The following is a 20,431-nucleotide window of genomic DNA, read 5'->3' as shown; positions in this document are numbered from 1 at the left end:
GGAAGTGGAAGTGTTTGTTACCAAGTGGCCGGAGTTGAGGCGGGGGGCGGGGCGAGTTCCTGGTACTGGGCGGAGGGACCCTTAGGCTCAGTTCTGGTTTTCCTACATTTGGCGAGGATTGTGGAGAGCCAACCTTTGGGTAAAGGACTCTAACGTTTTAACAGCCTTTAGCTAAAACCTTGTGTGCACTCCAATGAGGGGTGGGAGCGACTGTTGCCGGGGAAACCGCTCCAGCTCCGGGGCTGCAGGGTCGCAAAAGTCTTATGAACAAGACTAGGTGCACCTCTGACCCAACAAAGTTGTTTGAATAACGACATTTTCCCGTTCGTGGAGTCACTTTGCGTTGTCCAAGGACACGCTTACAGGGGTGCGGGCTCTCATCCTCGCTGGGACTGTGTGAGGGCTCAGCAGGGAGCCCAGGCTTCCCCGGGGCTGCCTACTGAGGACAGGCCACCTAGGACAAGGGTGTGAAGACTGGCGTCAGCGTTTGGCTAGGGAAGTGGGGGAAGAGAGGCAGAACAGAGTCTGGTAATCAATCTCTGAGTATAGCGAGCAGAGGATAAACAGCCCTGGCTTTTTCCAATAGAAAACAAAAAACCAAAAAAAAAAAAAAACCCGAATGGGACCATCAGATAAACCTTTCAGCTCCCGGCCCGGGGAGAGGCTGGGGTGCCGATTGGTTAAGGGTGAGGTGAGCAGTTGGGGGCATTGAAGGATGAGGATCAAATGATTTGGGCAGTGACAGTTCCCCCAACATGCATCATTTCAACATGATCTCCCCTGTCCCCTCTCCGTGCGCACCTCAAAGAAGCAGCGGACAGGGTGTACTTTCCAAATTCTGCAATTTAATTCTGAAAACACAAACGCGGCCCATGTGATTCGGTCTCCTGTGACCTGCCTTGGGCCCCAGAAGAGCCCAGCAAGGTCAGGCTCCTCCCTGCTTCGCCTGGGAGAAGCCTAGGAGAGTTTCCTTATCAGGCCCAAGTTGGAGCTGCTGACTCTGCTCAGAGAGCAAGATTTCTGCCTTGAAAGCAAATGCAATAGCCTCAGAAATGTGAAGTGTGTACTTCTTCCTCTATCCTCTCCCTTGCCCTTGGCCTGGAGAGCTAGAGTAAAGGTGCCTCCAGGTCATGACCCACATATCTCCTGTCCACCTCCGTTTGCTGTAGTCAGGGACCTGGGAGACCGGTGACTTTGGCCCTACATAAACTCTGCTGACTCTCACCTCTCCCCAGTCTTACTCAAATGACCTTGTTTTGCACACTGTGTTGGTTTACCCAGTAATGGGTGACTTCTCACTCCCTAACTTGGCTCAGTGGGAGGAGAGATGGAGAGTTTTGGCCTTGGTGTCTGTCTGGAAGCGAAAAGGCATGAGTGGTCAAGGAGGAGACAGCGCTTGGGTTTGGGGGCATATGTGTGGTGGGGTGAGGTTTGCTCAGTTCTGCCTCCCATCTGCTCCAGAAGTCAGAGGTGTCTCCTTAACTGACTCTTAATCCAGTAGAAGCACTGTGGCTGCTAGAAGTAGGCTGTGGGGGTGCATACCTGCCAAAGGTTTGAGATAGGAGAAAAACCTTTCCCTGGCTGTGACCTCAGGTGTCTAGGGGCACAAGCAAAAAGGTAGAGAAGACCAGGGGTTCCGGGAGGTGGGGTTCCCCTGGGACCCAAGGTCCAGAGAACAGGAACCAGATGTTTTCGGCTTGTGAGCTGGAGGAAAAGGGGCACCTGTCCCAGAGGGGGGCTAGGAAAGCCAGAGGCAGCCAAACAGATAGACTTAGTCTGGATCACTCCTCCCCGCTGCACCCACAGAGCTCCGTCACTGCCCGATCTCCACATCTCTTATCTTCCCTAGCCTTGGTCTAGCTCCCGGCACCAGGGACCATCTTACTGGGGAAGACTGTTCCCTGGGAGCTGGAGGAAATGAAAGTTGGGGGTCTGCTTAGCCTCTCCAGTTGAGGCGAAGGTGGCCACGGGGTCACATCTGGCCCTCACGCTGCAGAAGTGCGTCACTGCCCTCTGGTGCTGAACTGAAGCACCACCACCCTTGTCAAGGTTAGGAGGGAGCCTCAGCCCCCCAAGTCCGAGTAGCAGAAGGCAAAAGGGCCACCAGCTCCCTGCCTTGTTTTTCTGGTGCCCCGCCTCCCCCCTCCCTCCCTTTTTGTATTACATTATGTGTCATTAGGATGAAATAAATATTTTACCCTCCCCCAGGATGCAGGGAAACTACGCAGCTAGGGTAGGGGTGGGAGTACAGCTCCCGCTTGGGAAGGGGCTGTCCACTGGGTCCCCCAACTCCCAGCCTCGCAGAATAAACCAGATCTGGGGGGAGAAGGCTGCATCCGCGGGGGCCTCTGGAGCCCCCTTGCAGCCCCTTGGTATTCACAAGACGGAGCAGCAGCTGGGCCGTTTCTTCTGGGACTCCACAAAGTCTCGGATCTGGAAGCTGGGCCCATCGGGCTGCCACAGGGCTCTGTATTTCAGCTCCCTTGAAGAGAAAGAAGCAGTGGGCTGGGCAGGGAGTGAACAGCTGCACCCTCCCCACTCCCACAGCTCGGGGCTACTGGACGCAGCATGCACGATGTGGTTGGGCCAGGGGCTGGGCCAGGGGCCAGGCCCTACTGGATTCCCAGATGGTGCCACCCTGCCCTGCACGGTTCTCTTCCTTGCTCAGCTCTTACTTGGCAATGGCCAGAAAGGCTAACTCCACATTCATGCCCGTCTTGGCGCTGGTCTCCATGAAGGGAACGCCGTACTCCTGCCAGGAAGAGAATGTCCTCAGGGCCAGCCTCTGGCCCTCCCCACCTCTCACCCTGCCCACGGGGAGTCACTTACCCTGGCCAGTGTCTCTCCGTCCTCCGAACGGATCACCCGTTCACTGCTCACATCTGCCTGTCAAGCCCAGGTGGGTCACTCTGGGGAAGAAAACCTCCACCCCCAGCTGCCCCTTCTCAGGCCCTGGCTGGCCCTTCTTTTGCCTGAGGAGCAGCCACTGCCTGCCCTCTGCTGGTGGCCTATGGGACTGCGGGTGGTAGGCTTGGCCCGCCCCCCCCCCCCCCCCCCAACCAGGGTTTCTGCCTTGTTCAGGCAGTTACCCAACTCCCAGCCAGCGGATCTCACTGCCACTTGGTGAGATGGGAAACTGTCCTTCGCAGGGGTGTGGTGACCAGCCTCAGAGAGATGACAGTAGTTGGGGCTAACCTTTGCTACTTTTAGCGCCTCGGCTGTGACCCTACTACTGTGATCTAATCGAGGCTGAACAGCTGGGTGTCCCTGGATCTCTCAGACCGCAGCTTGGGCTTTCCCCGGAGGGGAGAAGCTTTAAGAGGGCAGATGAGATGGGCTGAAGCTGCCACATAAGTCTGACCCTTGCCGTGGAGTCTGGAAAGAAACCTGTGCTGGAAGGATGTCCAGCTAACCCTCTGGGGCAACCGTGGGGCTGGGTGGAGCGAGTGGTGTGGCAGTGGGGCAGGAGGTGCGGGGATGGGCTCGCTCACCTTGTTGCCAAGCAGCATGATCACCACATCCCTCTGGGCATACTCGTGAATCTCAGTGAGCCAGGCCTGTGGGAGACGACGAGCTGAGCCAGGCCCGGCCCGAGACCCAGCCCTTCCCCCCTCCCTCTCCCCAGCCCTTCTTCCGTCCTGTTGGTTTTCCTGGGCTACTCACTGCCCTCCCTGAATTCTCTCATTTGCATCTTTGTACTGGCCTCTCCAGTCTTGATCAGTTTTTCCTAGCCAACCCCAAATGCCGCAACTCCCTGTTCTAGAGAAGCCGAGATGGCAGAGCTTTCTCTCCTAAATCAGCTGGGAGTCATCAGCGATTTCCTGGCTGCCCTGCTGAGGATTCTAAGGCCACTTCAGGGCTCAGTGATCAAAAATACTGTGATTGATTAGTGATGTCTACCAGGAGCATGAAGTCAGAGGTGGCAACGAGTGCCACAGATCTCCATCCTCTTTATAAGCTGTTTTGTATCTGTATGTTTTGGTTTCTCCTCCCCCCCCCCCCCCCCAACCCCACCCCTATTTGCTTGGCAACCCCTGAGGTCAGGCAGCTGTGAAACCTTTATGGTGCTGTGCACACAGTGGGTGTTTGTACTTGTTGAATTTTTATCCCTACTCTCTTTTAATGGTTTGGCGGGGACAGAACTGCTCACTGCCTGAATCACTGTCTTGCAAGCTGGGCTGGATGTATGGGTAGAGACTTTCCTGCCTGGGTTCTCCCCTTGGCCTCTGTGGGTAATTGTCCAGGGTGGAGCTGGGTACTTTCTGAACACTCTGTCATGAAATGCGCTCATGAATCACGGGCAGGGCCAAGCAGGTGGCACAGGCACCCAACAGCCTGCCTGGCCTTTATGCCCACATGCTGCCCAGGAGCAGTTTATTACTTCTGAGTCACAGCTCAGGTGTTTTTCAAAAGGCAGCGGTGTTCTGGGTTCCACCCCTTCCCCATAAAGCAGGAAGCAGTCCTAGCCTGCAGAGGCCCCGCCCCGGCTGCTTCTGGGTGGCCTGTGGAGGGGACCTACCCGGATGTTGTCGAAGGAAGATTTGTTGGTGATGTCGTACAGCAGGAGCAAGGCTGCGGGAGGAAAGAGAGCTCACACAGGGGACGTGGGGCGGAAGGCTGGGCATTACGAGTGGGCTTGGGAAGGACTCACCCTGGGCATCTCGGTAGTAGGCATGGGTGACGCTGCGGAACCGCTCTTGCCCGGCGGTATCCCAGATCTAGGAAGGCACAGACAAATGGTCAGAAGGAGGCAGCCGGCGGGGACTCTGCTGGGTCGAGCGAACCCACTCTGGAGTGTAAGAGATGTGTGGGGAGGTGGGCTGTTTCCTGCTGTAGGTGCTCAGGGCCTTCTGAACATCTGACGGTGCCCCGGAGGGGGGCATTAAGTTCTCAAGCTTGGTCAGGCTATAGCCCCTTCCCTAGCCCAGGGGTTGGGGGTGTCCTGTCTCCTAGAGCATATGAGGCCTGGGAAACTGGCGGGGGGGGGGGGGAGCTGGAGCAAGCCGAGGCTAGTCTGAAGGCACGTGGAGCTGCCTTTGATCGAGGGTGCTGGGAACTGCTTTTTCAACAAATATCAAACAAACAAAAGCCGTTTCCTCTGGGCCCCACAGGAAATTGCCCCAGGCGGAGGGCAGGGCTGGGGGCCTTCTGTGGTTTGGGTGAGGAGCAGGGGCGGGGCTCCGCCATCACCCTCCTTCCCCGGCAGCCTCCTTCTCACCTGCAGCTTCACCCTGACACCATCCACAGTCACCACTTTGTTCTGAAAGAGAAAAGGGCAGAGGGAGGGTGGATTTGGAAAGCAGGGGAGGCTGGGGTCCTAGGCATCCAACAGAGCAGCAGACATCCTGCTGGTGGCTCCCCAGGGCTGAAGGGGGTGCGGTGAGCCCGGGAGGCATCTCCAGCCAGATCACCCCTTCAGGGCAGCAGAAGCCTGTCTCCAAATATCCCCATGACACAGTTCTCCCTTCTGGGGACTTGTCTGCTAACATGCCAGGGCCGGAGCCCAAGAACCTGCCTGACTCTCCCTAGACCTCAGCAGGCAGCACAGGACTGGGGGAGCCCCCGCCTCTTTCCCACTTCCACTCGTCTCTCCTGGAGCTCCGCCCCATCCTGCCAAGGCGAGCCCTTAGAGATAAGAAGCCCCCCCCCCCCCCCCCCAGCATCCTGGGCACTACATCAGCAGAATCTGCTTTCCCCTAGCTGCTCACTAGTTCTCCAGAGGGAAGCTTCAGTTCTCCTCCCATTGGGAGGGAGGCACCCAGCCTCTGCACAGCCTCCTTCCCCCCACCCTCCAGCCTCGGTTAGACCTTACTCTCCCGGAACCTTTGTGCTATGTCCCTGCTGCAGATCTGTAAACATGGGTTCCTCAAGATGAGAGGGAGGGAGCCTGGTGAGCTGCTCTCTCCCCACAGGGCCAGCCTGGCTCTTCAACCTAATGTAGTGCTGTGCTTCTGGGAACTCCAGAAAGACCAGGGAGACCTCTGAGGCCTTGCCAGAAGGGCCCAGCTCAGGGGGCAAAGAGCAAGGGGACCGAAGGCCAGGAAACTCAGCTCACACCCTGGGATGTGTCTGCCCTGCTCTGGGGGCAGAATTGTAAGACTTATCCTATAGGTGGGCAAGGAGCCCACCGTGCCCAGACTCCTTGAACCTGGCCACCTCTGTGGTCCCTGGTGCCCTCTGGACAGTGAGCCACAGCAGCTCTGAGGAGCCAGGGCAGGCAAGGAGAGGACAGCACCCTGGGCCTGAGCTGTGGTCCCCCTGGCTTGCTGCTGGCAGGAGGAGCCTACAGCCACCTCACCCTGAAGTCTATGCCGACGGTGGCTATGAAGGTCCCGGACAGGAAGGCCCCGTCTTTGAATTGGATCAGGAAACAGGTTTTGCCAACGCCTGAGTCTCCCAGAAGCATCACCTAGGAGATGGGGGCAGAGGCAGTTAATGGGGAGTTGGGTCAAATTTCTGGGCATCCAGGGAGAGAGGCCCTAGAAAGAGGGGCAGAGGGCCAGGGACGGATGCTGTCAGCACTGAGGGGCACCTGCTTCTGGAAAGCCCGCTGCTGCCTTCACCCTGCCTCTCCTTGGCTCAGCTCATTTCTCAGGCCCTCCCTCTGACTCTCTTGTCCTCACCCAATTTCCTGGAAGCCTGTGTTTGAGACCTCAGCACTAACAGGTGAGCAACTGTGCTTGGTGGCCCCAAAGAACCACCACTTACATGGTCTAGACTCTGGCCCCATTCTCCCCTTGCCACACCAAGCTGGGATTCCCTCTCTGTCAGTGTGGATTCTGCATGTGTGCGCCTGGGTGGATGGGGCTATACTGCCCAGAAGGGAAGTGTTAATACCTTGGACAGGGATTCCCACCCACGGGAGGGGATCAGATCTGATGGGGGAGGGCACTGTCATTTGCAAGGGCATATTCTAAAATTACGACTGCTGTGTTTTTTTTTTTTTTTTTTGGTCACAACATTTACCTGGAATTTTCTAATGACATTTAATGTTTACAAAAGGGTTGCACGAACTAGGGAGGGTTGAAATTGATACTGAAATGGGGAGACAATGAATCTGAAGTTCCTTCTGCAGAAACCTCTCCAGTGGGACAAATGGCGGCAAACTGGCATCCCCGGGTCCCTGTAGGGGAGGGAGTGTGGGTGTGTGTGTGTGTGTCTCCCCTTTATTCTTGGCCAGTCACTGCTCGTCTATCTTCTTTTGAGGACAAGTGGGGGCAGGGGAAGGGAGCCCTCTGTCCAGTCATTCCTCAATCTTGGAGACCAGAGGTCTGGACTAATGCTGGAACTTTCCCAATTGGCTGCTTACATACTTAAAGGATTGAGCATAGACTAGGCTTGAGTTACTTTTGAGGCTCTGACCTTGACAACGGAGCCCAGAGGCTTTTCTGGCTGTGGGCTCGATGTACTGGGATTAGCTAGCTTTGGTGGAAAGGTAAAGGGTCTGAGCAAAAGGGATACAGAGGCTGGGGTCCTGGCTTCTAAATGGCCTACTGAGGGACGTTAGGAAGATTCTTAACCCTTCTGTGGCATGGTTTCCACGGTGACTAGAAGGGAGAAAGGGTGATTTCATTGAGGCCTCTTTAGAGTTGGTTAACGCCTAGGACCAATAAACTGCCTAAGACTTGGGAAAGAGCGGCCCAGGGCTGGGTAGGGCCTGCCTGTGGCCCCCATTCCCTCTAATTGGGTCCAAGGAGCTCCAGCCAGGCTCTTCCCAGGCTGGCCTGCACTCAGTCTCCTGGGGCAAGCCTGGGGGAAGTAGGCTGCTGGAGGCCAGGGGTCAACTCTCCACAGATGCTGCTTGGCCCAGGGAGGGGGGGGGGGCGGAGGGGGGTTGGTGGAGAGCTGGGGGCTGGGGAGCCCTTGGAGCCTGCGCTGCTCCCTGGCTCTGCATCCTAGCCCTTGAGCGGGGAGGAGGGAGGGTGACTCCAGTATACTTTATAGATCACGACCGCCTTAAACAAAAGATGCCCACCACCACCCACCCAGCCAGGCAATTCTACCAAACACAAACGGCTGCCCAGCCTTGCCACCTCCTCAGCAAATGGCCCAGCTGGACTGTCAGGCCAGGAGGTCAGGTGGTCCCCACCAGCCTAGGGGCTGGCCCTTAGCAGCTCCCCCTCCCCTGAGGGCACAGGGGCCCATTTCCTGCCACCAGCCCACACAGGACGCCTATCTTAACGGCTCTGGGTGAGTAAGTGACTTACAGACTGGCTTCCCCTGAAACAAGGGGGGGTGGAGGCCTCAGTTCCTGATGAGAGTAAGCCTGGGGTGGGGGTGGGGGAGGAAACCGAGGCACAGAAAGAGGCAGGTCTCTTTCAAGGCCACGCAGCATGAGGCAGGGCAGCCCTCACTCATCCCCAAACTTGCAGAGGAAGATTGGAAGCCCTGGGCTCCCTCAGCACCTCTTTCAGAGTTCTGGGTACCCGCCTCCGCTATGCGCCCCAGGGTGGGGGTGGGTGGGGTGGGGAGGTGTCTGTCCTCCACCTTCACCTGCTTCTGTAACAGGGCAGCCCTCTAGAGGAAACCGGCCTCAGAGATCTGACTTCAGCTCCCCCATGGGGGACTTGTGATGAACCAACAAAATCTTTCTCAGGTTCTAAAAATTCCCAGGTGGGCCTGCATTTTGGTTAGCAACATCCTCCTGGAGGAAGGCGGGAGGAAATGGCTGCAGCAGTGGAAAGGGAAGGGGTAGGGCTTGGGGGCAGCTGGGGACCTAAAGAACTTCAGGCCTAAGGCCTTGAAACTGGATGTTAAGTCTCAGGGGAGAGCTTAGCTGGGAAAAGGGCGTTAACGACAACTGCTCCGCCGCCAGGGGGCGTCCTCTCTGAGTCTCCAGGCATCCCTATTTCCCACCATTCGGGATGCCTGTGCCCAGGAGGGTTGAGCGCTTAACCTTTACGCAGAGGCATGGGGTTCCCGGGAGATCATATCGCCCGGGGTGTGCAGAAGGAAATTGGGTTGGGGTCCGCTGTGTGGGCAGTCAATCGCTCCTTCCGACCTTCCTCTTCCCACCCTCGCTGAGCCAGCCCAGACGTCGGCAGTCTCCACCCTTCCTCCCTGCTCCGGGAGACCCGGCTCCCTGGGGGAAGGGCTGAAGGCAACGCAGACGCAGCCAGCCAAGAGGCTTGGGCCAGGGTCTCAGGGCAAAGGGCGTGGGAAGGGCTGGCCCTCAGAGCCGGTTGGGGAGTCCCCAGTACTGGGCACAGTGCCCACCCACCTTGCCCGTGACATCGTAGCTCGGACTGCAGGGCGGGGAGTGCTCGGGCGCCTCTCCATCCCGGGTGGCAGCGGCGCCAGACATGCCCGTCACGTCCCCTGGACGAGAGGTGAGCTAGGACTGGTGGCGGGCGGGGGACAGTGCTGGGACCTCCCCGCCTTAGGCTCCACCCAATCCTTCCCCCCTCCACCGCCCCGGCCCGGACCCCCACAGGCTCCTCCCTATGTCTCGCCACCCCGAAGATACCTGCCTGGTGCAGGCTGTCTCGCGAGGGCGCGCACAACCACAGGTCAGCGCCAGAGGGGCAGGCGTGCCCTGAGCAAATTGGGCCGGCTTCGTGCTCCGAGGACGTGGAACGAATCCAGCCCGAGGACCGGTCCCCAAAGGTCGCAGGCTGCCCGGGCTAGGTTCCCACAGGGAGCCGTCTCCGGAAACCTGGCCTGTAGCGCTAGGTCTGGCAGCGCTGCGACCCGGGGTTCCGCGCCCGGGTTCCCGCTGCCGCTGCACAGCGCGGCCTGCAGGGGGCGCCCGAGCCCCGGCCAGCTGGCGGCCGACCGGCGTCCCCCGGTCGCGGTTGGGGTGGGGGTGAGGTTGTGGGCTGGGAAGGCCCCGGTGCAGCGAGGCACGATTTTTGAGAGGAGGCGTGCATTCTGAGCACAGCGCACAGGCAGTTTTGCTTTTGCTAATGCACCCCAGCCCGAGCTCCTCTGAATGTAATTTTATTTACCCACCAGAATTCACCTTGCAGCACGTTTACAACTGTGGCTTTTCGCGGCCCCTGGTGGGTGCTAGGGTTTTGACCCTTTAGCACAGATCACCTCTCATTTCTCCCTGACCTGTTGGGCTGTGCCCCGAATGTTCCAGCATGGGAAAGCCTCCCCCGACCCCAAACCTCCCAATCTCGGCGCCCCTGAAGGCAGGGCTGGCCCTATTCACCTGTGCTCCTCAGCCCCTGTCCCTGAGCAGGCCTTAAATATTTAGTAGTAAATGAATTCATGGAGTCGTGGATCATTTTGAGCAGTCTCAAGGACAACCCAGGAATCCTGCAGTTCCTGGTGGCAGACAGTGGGAGTGTGGCCTGGGCGGCCCTGCCCTGCGCTTCAGGGGCTAACCGTTTAATTACTCCTGTGCCAACATTCTGCACAAGCACCCACAGCTTACCATGGAACTGGGTGGCTGCATTACAGCGGGACTGACCGAAGGCTGTGTCGGGGGAGAAGGGCATCAGGGCCTCTTGACTTAGGTGCTGGCGGTAAAGCGCAAGGGGCAGATGTGGCTTATGGGTGACTATAGGCCTGGTGGGGACTGTGTGTACACATTCCTCTAGCCCTGTGAGTCTTGGCATTGGCCAGAGCTATTTTCTGGAGCTGGGCTTGCCATAACCTCTTGTGTACATAGGGTGGGGCTCAGAGAGCCACCTATGGGATCAGAACTCTGCAGATGTGCGTTTATTGCCTGCTACTCAGAGGCAAGAGTCTCTTGCTGCAAATACAACCCCGGTCCATTCAGTGTCTCAGGCTCTAAGCTCCTGAGGGCTCACGAGAACCCCGCAGGGGCAAACGTTTTCAGAGCCAGAGGGTAATGGCCGAGGAGAAACGAGAGAAAGGAAGTGAGTGACATGGCCCTCGCTCACCTTCCACTGCAAACCAAAAGACTCTGTTGAGGCCCCAGCCCCTAGTCCCTCAGAATGTGACCTTATTTGGAAAGGGGGTTGTTGCAGGGATGATTAGTTAAGGTGAAGTCATACAGGAATAGGGTAAGCCCTTAATCCAACATGACTGATGTCCTTATAGGAAGAGGAGCGGACACGCAGGGAGAAGCCGGCCATGTGAATACAGACGCAGAGATCCGAGTGGTGTATTTACAAGCCAACAAATGGCGAGCATCACCAGGAGCCACCAGAAGCTGGAGGAAGCAAAGAAGGAGACCCCCGCCTCCCGCCCCCCAGAGCCTTCAGAGGGCTTCTAACTTCCAGCTGTGGTTTGTGTTGCTGGCTCAACCAAGATCCTCCTTTGTCCTGTGGTAGGTTTGGGAGAGCCAGATCTGTCCTGTCTCCGCCTGCTTTGGGCTCTCAGTGTGATTACACACTTTCTTCCTTCTGATGGGCCAGTCGTCTTGCTTTCTTACCAGGCTAGTGCAAAATTTGGAGGTCCCACCCCTCTGCATCTGTGGGGTGTGAGTCACAGTCTTTAGGTCCTCATCCACACCAACATTCATCCCACTGTGCACCCTCTGAGTCTGACAGGCAGAAGGATGGGCACGGAGTGGGGGAGAAGGCTGGTGGCTGTGAGGGCTCCCCCTGACCTTGTGTGCAGAGGGGCAGACTGGGCATGGGCCTGAGGTGGGGGATGCCTGGCGTGGCAGCCTGGTCCAAGGCTTCAGGAATTGTCTGGGAAGCCTTGCTCTCCTAGGACTCAGCCCTGCCCTTCCCAGCACTCTGGAGCCTGCTTATGGGAGAAACCTGCACTCTCTGGCCAGGCTCTCATTTCTTTTTTACTCTGAATCCCGGCCACCACGAGTCCTCGCCTTCCTTGCTGTGACCCAACCAGAAGGCCTAGTTTCTGGGGTTCCCCTTCTCTCTTCCCGCCAGTGTGACCATCCCAGTCCCGAGTGTGGTCCTACAGGCCCTGTGCCCTGCTCTATCCTGATCCCGAGGAGATCCAGGAAGAGACAGAGTGCTAAAAACAGAACTTTGACCCTTGGCCTGCCAGCTCCCAGGACCCATGTGACAGTGTTAAATTTGGACTGTACTTAAAATTTTAAGCCGTCCCTTTGCCTCTCCATATTCTTATTGCCCTAGAAAGTAGACCTGAGCAATCTATATCAAGATATCCTTTCTAGGGGTGCCTGGGTGGCTGAGTCGGTTAAGCATCTGACTCTTGATTTTAGCTCAGGTCATGATCTCACAGTTCGTGAGTCCGAGCCCCGTGTTGGCCTCCATGCTGACTGTGCGGAGCCTGCGTGGGATTCTCTCTCCCCACCCCTCTCAAAATAAATAAATAAACTTAAAAAAGGAGGCATTCTTTCTAGTTTCCAGTTGTGTTCAGCCAAAGGGGAGCCCCAGGAGATGTGGGAACAGGAGGAGAGCAGGGTAGTGGGGGAGCTGACTTGTATCCTGGGCTAGCTCCGGGAGGGTTACCATGAGTTGCCGTGTTCTTCCACTGAGGGTCACAGGTCCTGCCGGCCAGCTCTCTCCATGAAGCCTTGTGTCCCTGAGCTCTGGCTTCGGTTCCCTCCCCTCATTTTTTTAGGCTAGGGTTGGAGTGGAGGCCCTGTGTATGCACGGCCACTGCACCATACCTCCTGGTTCCCCAACACCCTGCTTCCACCTTGGTAAGTAGTCTTCTTGTTAAACCTCCCTGAATGATCCAATGTGAGTGTCCACCTGCTTCCTGCTGGGACCCTCACAGATACACACCGGGGCCCCAGAGTCTGGGAGCGCTTACTGTGAATCCGATGCCCACGGTGGCCGAGAAGGAACCAGGGATGAACTTGCCCTGGTCGAACTGAACCAGCAGAGATGTCTTCCCCACACCGCTGTCACCCACCAGGATGGTCTGAAAGGGAGCAAGAGAGGGGTGAGCGTCTGCAGTGTGCATGGGGCTTCTGAGATGCCATTGTGGCTGTGGGAGCAGGCTCCTTCTAATGCACACACACACACACACACACACACACACACACACCACACAGAACTCTTGATTTCCTATCAAAGTCACTGAAGAGGATGAAAGCATAGGAGAAGCCTTGTCACCCCATGTTGATGAACATCTGAAAGGACCATGAGAACTTGCCTCTCAGACTTCCGACCAAGAGGGCATACTGACTGACACCCACTGTGCTCTCCGTGGTCCCCCACAGTGTGCTTGCACTAGGCCGTGCTTGTTACTGGCAGTTCCCAGCCAAAGGCACAGTATGGTAGGGGCACTGAGGCAGGTCTGTCACTGGGAGCCACAAGATTCCCCTAACGGCCGAATTTGGCTTGAGGATTTCCTCACCATTTCACGGATCCTTCCAGAGACTTTCACACAATCTTCCTGCCCTTTCTCCTTCGCTTGGGGTCATACCTGCCTCATGATCTGCGGGCTCTCCCCACCTCTCCCAGCTTCCTACCACCCGATTTCTTCATAAGTATCTCACCTAATAAAACCCCTGCACTTGTAATTCCCTTTGGCACCAGCTTCTCGGAAGAGAATGTCTGGAGACATGCCTTGGGAAGAGTTTATACTTGGTCATGGAGCAGGGCATTGGAGACACAACATTTCAAGGGAAACAGAGTTTCATTTTTTTTTTAAAAAATTTTTTTTCAACGTTTTTTTTTTTTTTTATTTTGGGACAGAGAGAGACAGAGCATGAACGGGGGAGGGGCAGAGAGAGAGGGAGACACAGAATCGGAAACAGGCTCCAGGCTCTGAGCCATCAGCCCAGAGCCCGACGCGGGGCTCGAACTCACGGACCGCGAGATCGTGACCTGGCTGAAGTCGGACGCTTAACCGACTGCGCCACCCAGGCGCCCCGGAAACAGAGTTTCAGAAAGAAGGGCCTGGCTACTTTTGTACATGAAGGAAGCAGTGGGGAGAATTAGCCTGGGAGGTCAGGTGCTATATTTGGAAGAAAATCATAAGCAACAGACAGGAAATATACATGCACCTGGAGGCCTGGGACTCAGCAAGCTCTCAAAGAATGAATGAATGAATGAATGAATGAGTGGGTAAATGCCTTAGTTTCAAAATGGATAGTAGCTACTTTCCAAAGACAACCCTTCAAGATCACTGGAAAGGCTTAAGAGATGCCAACTTTAGCTGGACTCGTAAAACCATAAAGATATAAAAACCCCAAAATGTAAAAGCGTAATGATGGACAGGTTCTCCTGGGGTTGGACCCATGGTCCCAACATTGTTTGGCTCTGACAGTGGCACTGAGCTAGCAGCAGGGCAAACATGGGATTGTTTGTGATGTTGACTTTGAATGTCCCCTGACTTGTGGTCCCCCATACCCATTTCCAAACCAAATTCGATTCAGCTTTTATTTCCTCCTGGGTTAAAGGGCTCCATTTGCTTGTTGTGTGCAGTGGCTTTAATAATTTACATCTCAGGGGCCCTGGGTGGCTCAGTCAGTTAAGCTTCAGCTTAGGGCATGATCTTGAGGCTCATGGCTTTGAGCCCCACCTCCGGCTCTATGCTGACAGTGTGGAGCCTACTTGGGATTCTCTCTCTTTCCCTCTCTTCCTGCCCCTCCCTCACTTGCACTTTCTCTCTCTCTCAAAAACAAGTAAATGAAAACAATATAATAATTTACATCTCAAATCCAATTTCCTCAGGCTTGAAGAGGGGCTTCCTAGAAAGACTATTCCAGAATGTAAAGGTTCAGTCCGCTCATGTCCACCTTCTTCATTTATTAAAGGATATAACGTATTGACATTCTTTTCCCCTTTATTCTTTTCCTTTTCACAGGGAAGGATTCCCTTTCTTCTCTCCTCATATGAAAACATTTCCATCTTAATGGGAATTTCTCTGGTTTAGTGGGAACACGGTTCATGGTGACAAGGTTCAGCATTTCAGGTCCTGCTGAATCCTGTCTGGGGGCAGGGGCAGGATGCTGCCGCCATGTTTTGGTGCAGAACTTCTGAGAATCCTGTGTTCAAACGTGGCTTCTTGATTGGGAGGAAGATATATGTGTCAAGGTAGGAAGTAGGAAGATAGGATACACTTGATTTGATCAAATTAAAAAAAAATTTTAATGTTTATTTATTTTTGAGAAAGAGAGAGAGCATGAGCTGGGGAGGAGCAGAGAGAGAGGGAGACACAGAATCTGAAGCAGGCTCCAGGCTCTGAGATGTCAGCACAAAGCTCAAGGCGGGATTTGAACCCACAAATCGCGAGATCATGACCTGAGCTGAAGTCAGACGCTTAACTGAATGAGCCACCAAGGTGCCTCTTGATTTAATCATTTTAAGCTTGCATTTAGAATAATAAAATATTGAGACATGTGGTCTATGGGTGTCCATTTGTATTCTAAACATTATGGATGAGGCTGCCTAAATCCATTACCTTAGATACACTATGGAGTTATTCTGTCACTCAACAGCTGCCAGGATTTTCCTGAAGATTCTCCAGGTTGGCCCCAAATCTCACTGCTTGGAGAAGCTGAATGTCAACTTTGGATCCAGAATTTCCATTGCACCTTCCCTCCTCTGAAGCATTTGTGAAAATGTTAATTAATTGTGGTTCAAACAGAGACCTCTGTGCCAACTCTGCCACCATTCAGACAAGTGTTTCCGTTCTGTCTTAAGTCAGTTGGTTTCTGTTTGTATTTGGCTCCATCCATTCCAAAAGGAATTTGAGGAATTCAAAACCCGCCTACACCAGAGGCCAGGTAATGATACCGCCTGAAGCAATCTTCCGCCCCAGAGTGACCTGGCTTGTTCCTATATCTGAGCGTTACATTTGCTTTTAGATTTCCTGGCATCCACGACAAAATGGGAAGCCAGATGGGGTATGTAGTACTTATTGCCTGAGTCTTCTCAATGAGTGAGTATTTTCTGCCGGCATGTGATGTGGAGAGGAATCTCTTTTTTGAATTCTTTTTTTTTTTTTTTTTTTTTTTAAATTTTTTTTTTCAACGTTTATTTATTTTTGGGACAGAGAGAGACAGAGCATGAGCGGGGGAGGGGCAGAGAGAGAGGGAGACACAGAATCGGAAACAGGCTCCAGGCTCTGAGCCATCAGCCCAGAGCCTGACGCGGGGCTCGAACTCCCGGACCGCAAGATCGTGACCTGGCTGAAGTCGGACGCTTAACCGACTGCGCCACCCAGGCGCCCCTCTTATGTGGATTCTTATATGAGGGGCCTCTAGTGACAAAATGGAAGAGTTGGGATTTTGCAGAGAAGGTGAAGCTTTTCCTATAGCTTTTCTATTGACTCTTTTTTTTATAAAAAAATTTTTTTAATGTTTATTCATTTTGAGAGACAGAGAGAGACAGAGCATGAGCGGGGAAGGGGCAGAGAGAGAGGGAGACTCAGAATCCAAAGCAGGCTCCAGGCTCTGAGCTGTCAGCACAGAGCCCGACACGGGCTCGAACTCACGAACTGTTAGATCATGACTGAGCCGAAGTCGGGCGCTCAACCGACTGAGCCACCCAAGTGCCCCTCTATTGACTCTTGCTAAAAGCCAGGGCCTGACATTAAATCGCACTTCAGCAGACACTTCTCAGTGGGAGCTGGGCAAATGTTGCCTAAGCGCTCTGCTTTCCTGTGACTTCCTGACTCAAGGGGAACACTTAGAAAACCTAGGTGAATGGGGTGGTTACCATGGCTCCTAATTGACTCTGAGCCACCTTCTTAATCAGACAGGGAATTCAGATGCCATAAGAAAAAGATAGATCTGACTGTACACACATAAAAATGTCCTGGTTGACAGAAGATACCAAAATGAAATGAGAAATGATGGAGAGGAAATATTTGCAAGATGTGTGACAGACAAAGGGTTAATACACGTAGTAGTGTAAAGAGCTCTCAAAAGAAATCTAGTAGGAAAGTGAATAAGAATATGAGTACATAGATTTTGTGTGTGTGTGTGTGTGTGTGTGTGTGTAAATGTGTGTAAATGTGTCAACCTGGCCAGGCTATAGCATGTAGTTATTCAATTAAACACGAATCTCTATGTTGCTGTGAAGGTATGTTATAGATGTACAGATTATATATTACAGATATACAATCGGTTGACTTGTAAATCTTCAATAATCTGGATCCAATTAATTGAAAGAACTTAGAGCAAAACTGAGGTTTCCCTGAGGAAGAAGAAATTCTGTTCAAAATTGTAGCATCAGCTTCTCCCTGAGAATTTTCAGCCTGCCAGTCTACCCTACAGATTTTGGACAGGCCAGCCCCCCAGAGTCACAAAAGCCAATTCCTTGAACTAAACATCTCTCAGTATATTTCATCCTGGTATGTTTCTCTGAATGAATATAACATATAATGCTTTGGTAAAAGTATGATAAGGGTCAACATTGGCTGAGAGTTGGGGAAACAAACACTCGTACTTACACCATTGGTGGGAACATACGTTGGGGCATTTGGAAGAGCAACTGACAATATCTACTGAAGTTACAAATGCAAATTCCTTGTCTCAACAGTTCTATGGCTTTAGTGCACAAGTTCACCAAGATATGTGTACAAGGATGTTCATCGCAGCATTTGTAAGCGCAAATATCCAGCAATTGGGACTGCTTAAATAAACTGTAGGGGCCGCCTGGTGGCTCAGTCGGTTGAGCGTCCGACTTCAGCTCAGGTCATGATCTCGAGGTCTGTGAGTTCGAGCCCCACGTTGGGCTCTGTGCTGACGGCTCGGAGCCTGGAGCCTGCTTCAGATTCTGTGTCTCCCTCTCTCTCTGCTCTTCCCCTGCTCACACTTGGTTTTCTCTCTCAAAAATAAATAAAGATAAAAAAAACTGAACCGTAGAATATCTATATAGTGCAATACTGCGAAGCTGATAAAAGAATGAGGTAGGGCTTGCCTGGCTGGGCTGGCTCTGTTGGTAAAGCCTGGGACCTCTTGATCTCAGGGTCGTTGAGTTCAAGCCCCACATTGAGTGTAGAGATTACTTAAAAAAAAAAGAAAAAAAAGAATGAGGTAGATCTATATGTGCTGTTTGGGAAAAATGATATTATGGAGTAAAAAAGGAGCAGAAGATATGCTTGTGTGCTGACTTATGTTGACTTCACCTAGATACACAATGAATTATATGAGTGTGTATGCTCTCTACAGGGAGGCCGCAGAGACCGACAGTGGCTACCTTTGAGGTTCTGGGGTGGTGGGGTGGGGAATGGGGTGGGGGAAAAGGCTTACTTTTCGCCTTATCTCTACCTTATTTATTTAATTATTTATTTAATGTTTATTTCTTTTTTTGAGAGAGAGAGAGAGCATGCGCAAGCTGGGGGAGGGCAGAGAGAGAGAGGGAGACAGATATATATATATATATATAGATATATATATATATATATATATATTTCACGTCCAGTGCAGAACCCAATGTGGGGCTTGAACTCACAACCCTGAGATCAAGACCTGAGCTGAGATCAAGAGTCTGATGCTTAACTAACTGAGCCACCAGGGCACCCCCACGTACATGTATTTACCAACAGTTGTCTTTGCATGGAGGGATCAGGAGTGATTTAAAATGCATTCTTCGTGTTCATTTATATTCCATTCTCCTTCTGTAATGAACACACACTCCTTTGTAATTCGGAAATATGTCTGTATGTGTTTGGGAGGCATACTGTGCTGGGTAACTCAAGTAAAAGCAAATAGGAACACTGATGTCTAGCCTAACTGTTGCTGAACAGATGCTTGATTTCATTTTTTCCAAACGAATCTAGCCTGCTACGCAATGCTTAAAGAAACATCAAGTTTCTGAATGGCAGTAATTTCACTTTGTGGATTTCAGCGAGTATTACCTTGGATATCCGAGGGGCACGTGGTAAGGCAGCCCATGCTCTGTCCTGAAAATTCGTGGGGCTCCTTCACCTCATACTTGCAGAGGGTTAACCGCCTCTCTGGAGCCCTATGTTTTTCTCAAAAAGAATCTTTGCCTCTGCCCAAGTGCCTGGATAAGAACTTGGTGGAGACTTTGCTTCCCATTCCATAGACTGCAGAAAAAGGGCATTAGATCTGGAAACTGGGAAGGTCAGTGTTACCAGTGACTTGCTTTGTTAGATTAAGTTCCAGTTCCTGATAGTACATCCTTTCATTCTGCGGGAACCTATTTTAGAAAAAACCATGGAGCGGATACCCTGCTGACAACCAGCTCAAGGATGTGCTGTCTTATTAACTCTTGGTTGTCAGGTTCTCTCTTCATTGTGAGCACTGAACAGGATCGAGAGGCAGCTGGCTTCTCTCAACCCATCCAGCAGGAGGCAGGATGGCATGCTTACGAGCCAGACCCAGGGTTGAATCCTGGCTTTGCCATTACTAGCGTGTGACCTTGGACAAGTTACTTGCTCTCTGAGCTTAGATCTCTTTATTTGAAAAATGAGAGTAATGTCGCCTTTCCTCTGCTATTTGTAGTGAGGACCTGATGTGATAACTGTATAAAATATGGAGCATAGCACGTAGTGGGTAGAAAAGATGAGGTGTGGTTGGGTCCCAGGTGAACTGAAAGAGTTCAGAACAGTGGTTGAGAACAATTATGGTTGATGACAGTCCACAGTTCCTTAGCAGACCTTACAGGGCCAGGGTAAGAATGACGGCGTGCTGAAAACGGTTCATTTGTTTCTTCGTTTTCCAACAATTATTATTGAGCATGTATTATGTGCCAAATGTGCTTTTAGCCACTGGGGATACTGCTCTCAGGGATCTTCTAATCCAGAGTGGGAGAGACCCAACAAGACCAGTTCTTTCAGTCCAGGACCTCCTCCACCAATGAATAGTTTGGGTTCTGAAAATATCGCAGTTTGCGAGTCCACGGTGACTGAGAGAAATAGCTTGAGCAAATCTCTGTTCCTTATAACCCGGAGAACCCAACAAAGGCATCAACATACACGCGCATCACATCCACACGCATCCACATGCATCCATGTGTTCACACCAATTACCATGGCACACACAGTATGTACACATCTATAACACACACGTGTGCACACGCAGCACAAACAGCACAATACATGTATGTATATATAGCTCCCACACATGCCTACGTATAAACACGGATGCACCACACATATGTTTATCCATGCATGCACACACACCCACGCATCCACAAGCACCTGTATTCATGCATGTGCATGTGTGCATTCACACGCACACACAGACTCACATACACACACAGGTACTTTTAGGGCAAGGGAGCCTCAGATGATCTACCCAACCCTTTCTTTCATAGATGGGAATGTGGAAGCCCACAGAGGGAACTGACTCATGCAGAAGTCAATGGCCAAGCTGGGACTAGGGCCTCCAGTATCTCTTTGAGGATGCAGGGTCCCCAGAACAGTCTGACTTTCCTGGAGTCCCCAGAGACATTTGTTTAGAGGAGCAGTCTTGCCACCACTCAGAGACACTCAAAGATAATTCTCTGTTCTTAAATTTTTTTTAATGTTTATTTATTTTTGAAGGGGAGAGAGATGGAGCGTGAGTGGGGGGAGGGGCAGAGAAAGAGGGAGACCCAGAACCCGAAGCAGGCTCCGGGCTCCGAGGTGTCAGCACAGAGCCCGATGCGGG

The 20,431-nt window shown here is 52.9% G+C and overlaps 1 protein-coding gene and 1 long non-coding RNA gene across 9 annotated transcripts; one reads left to right on the top strand and one right to left on the bottom strand.

Annotated features, from left to right (window-relative positions):
- Positions 1 to 825: 825 nt before the first annotated feature.
- RAB37 (RAB37, member RAS oncogene family) lies at positions 826 to 9,669 on the bottom strand. Of its 4 annotated transcripts, none has more exons than XM_030296611.1 (10): positions 9,467 to 9,669; positions 9,221 to 9,318; positions 6,299 to 6,409; positions 5,219 to 5,260; positions 4,652 to 4,718; positions 4,520 to 4,572; positions 3,492 to 3,557; positions 2,830 to 2,886; positions 2,676 to 2,752; positions 826 to 2,482 (listed from the first exon to the last, which is right to left on the bottom strand). In XM_030296611.1, the coding sequence occupies exons 2-10, from the start codon at positions 9,302 to 9,304 to the stop codon at positions 2,377 to 2,379; spliced, it is 663 nt and encodes a 220-aa protein (XP_030152471.1). In that variant the 5' UTR covers positions 9,305 to 9,318; positions 9,467 to 9,669; the 3' UTR covers positions 826 to 2,376. The 4 variants fall into 4 exon arrangements, with proteins under 4 accessions (XP_030152471.1, XP_030152472.1, XP_030152474.1 ...); XM_030296612.1 differs by having other exon boundaries at positions 9,471 to 9,669; XM_030296614.1 differs by lacking the exon at positions 9,221 to 9,318 and having other exon boundaries at positions 9,467 to 9,668.
- LOC115501516 lies at positions 9,241 to 17,541 on the top strand. 5 transcript variants are annotated; one of them, XR_003964815.1, is made up of 5 exons: positions 9,241 to 9,329; positions 11,014 to 11,242; positions 15,305 to 15,592; positions 15,674 to 15,712; positions 17,352 to 17,541. It is a non-coding gene; the product is annotated as an uncharacterized LOC115501516 (long non-coding RNA). The 5 variants fall into 5 exon arrangements; XR_003964814.1 differs by having other exon boundaries at positions 15,674 to 15,747; XR_003964816.1 differs by lacking the exon at positions 15,674 to 15,712.
- The last annotated feature ends 2,890 nt before the right edge of the window (positions 17,542 to 20,431 follow it).

Source organism: Lynx canadensis, chromosome E1 (assembly GCF_007474595.2).
Source record: "Lynx canadensis isolate LIC74 chromosome E1, mLynCan4.pri.v2, whole genome shotgun sequence".
NCBI lineage: Eukaryota > Metazoa > Chordata > Mammalia > Carnivora > Felidae > Lynx > Lynx canadensis.
Note: the sequence above shows the minus strand (reverse complement) of the source record. Positions and strands in the feature narration are given on the sequence as shown.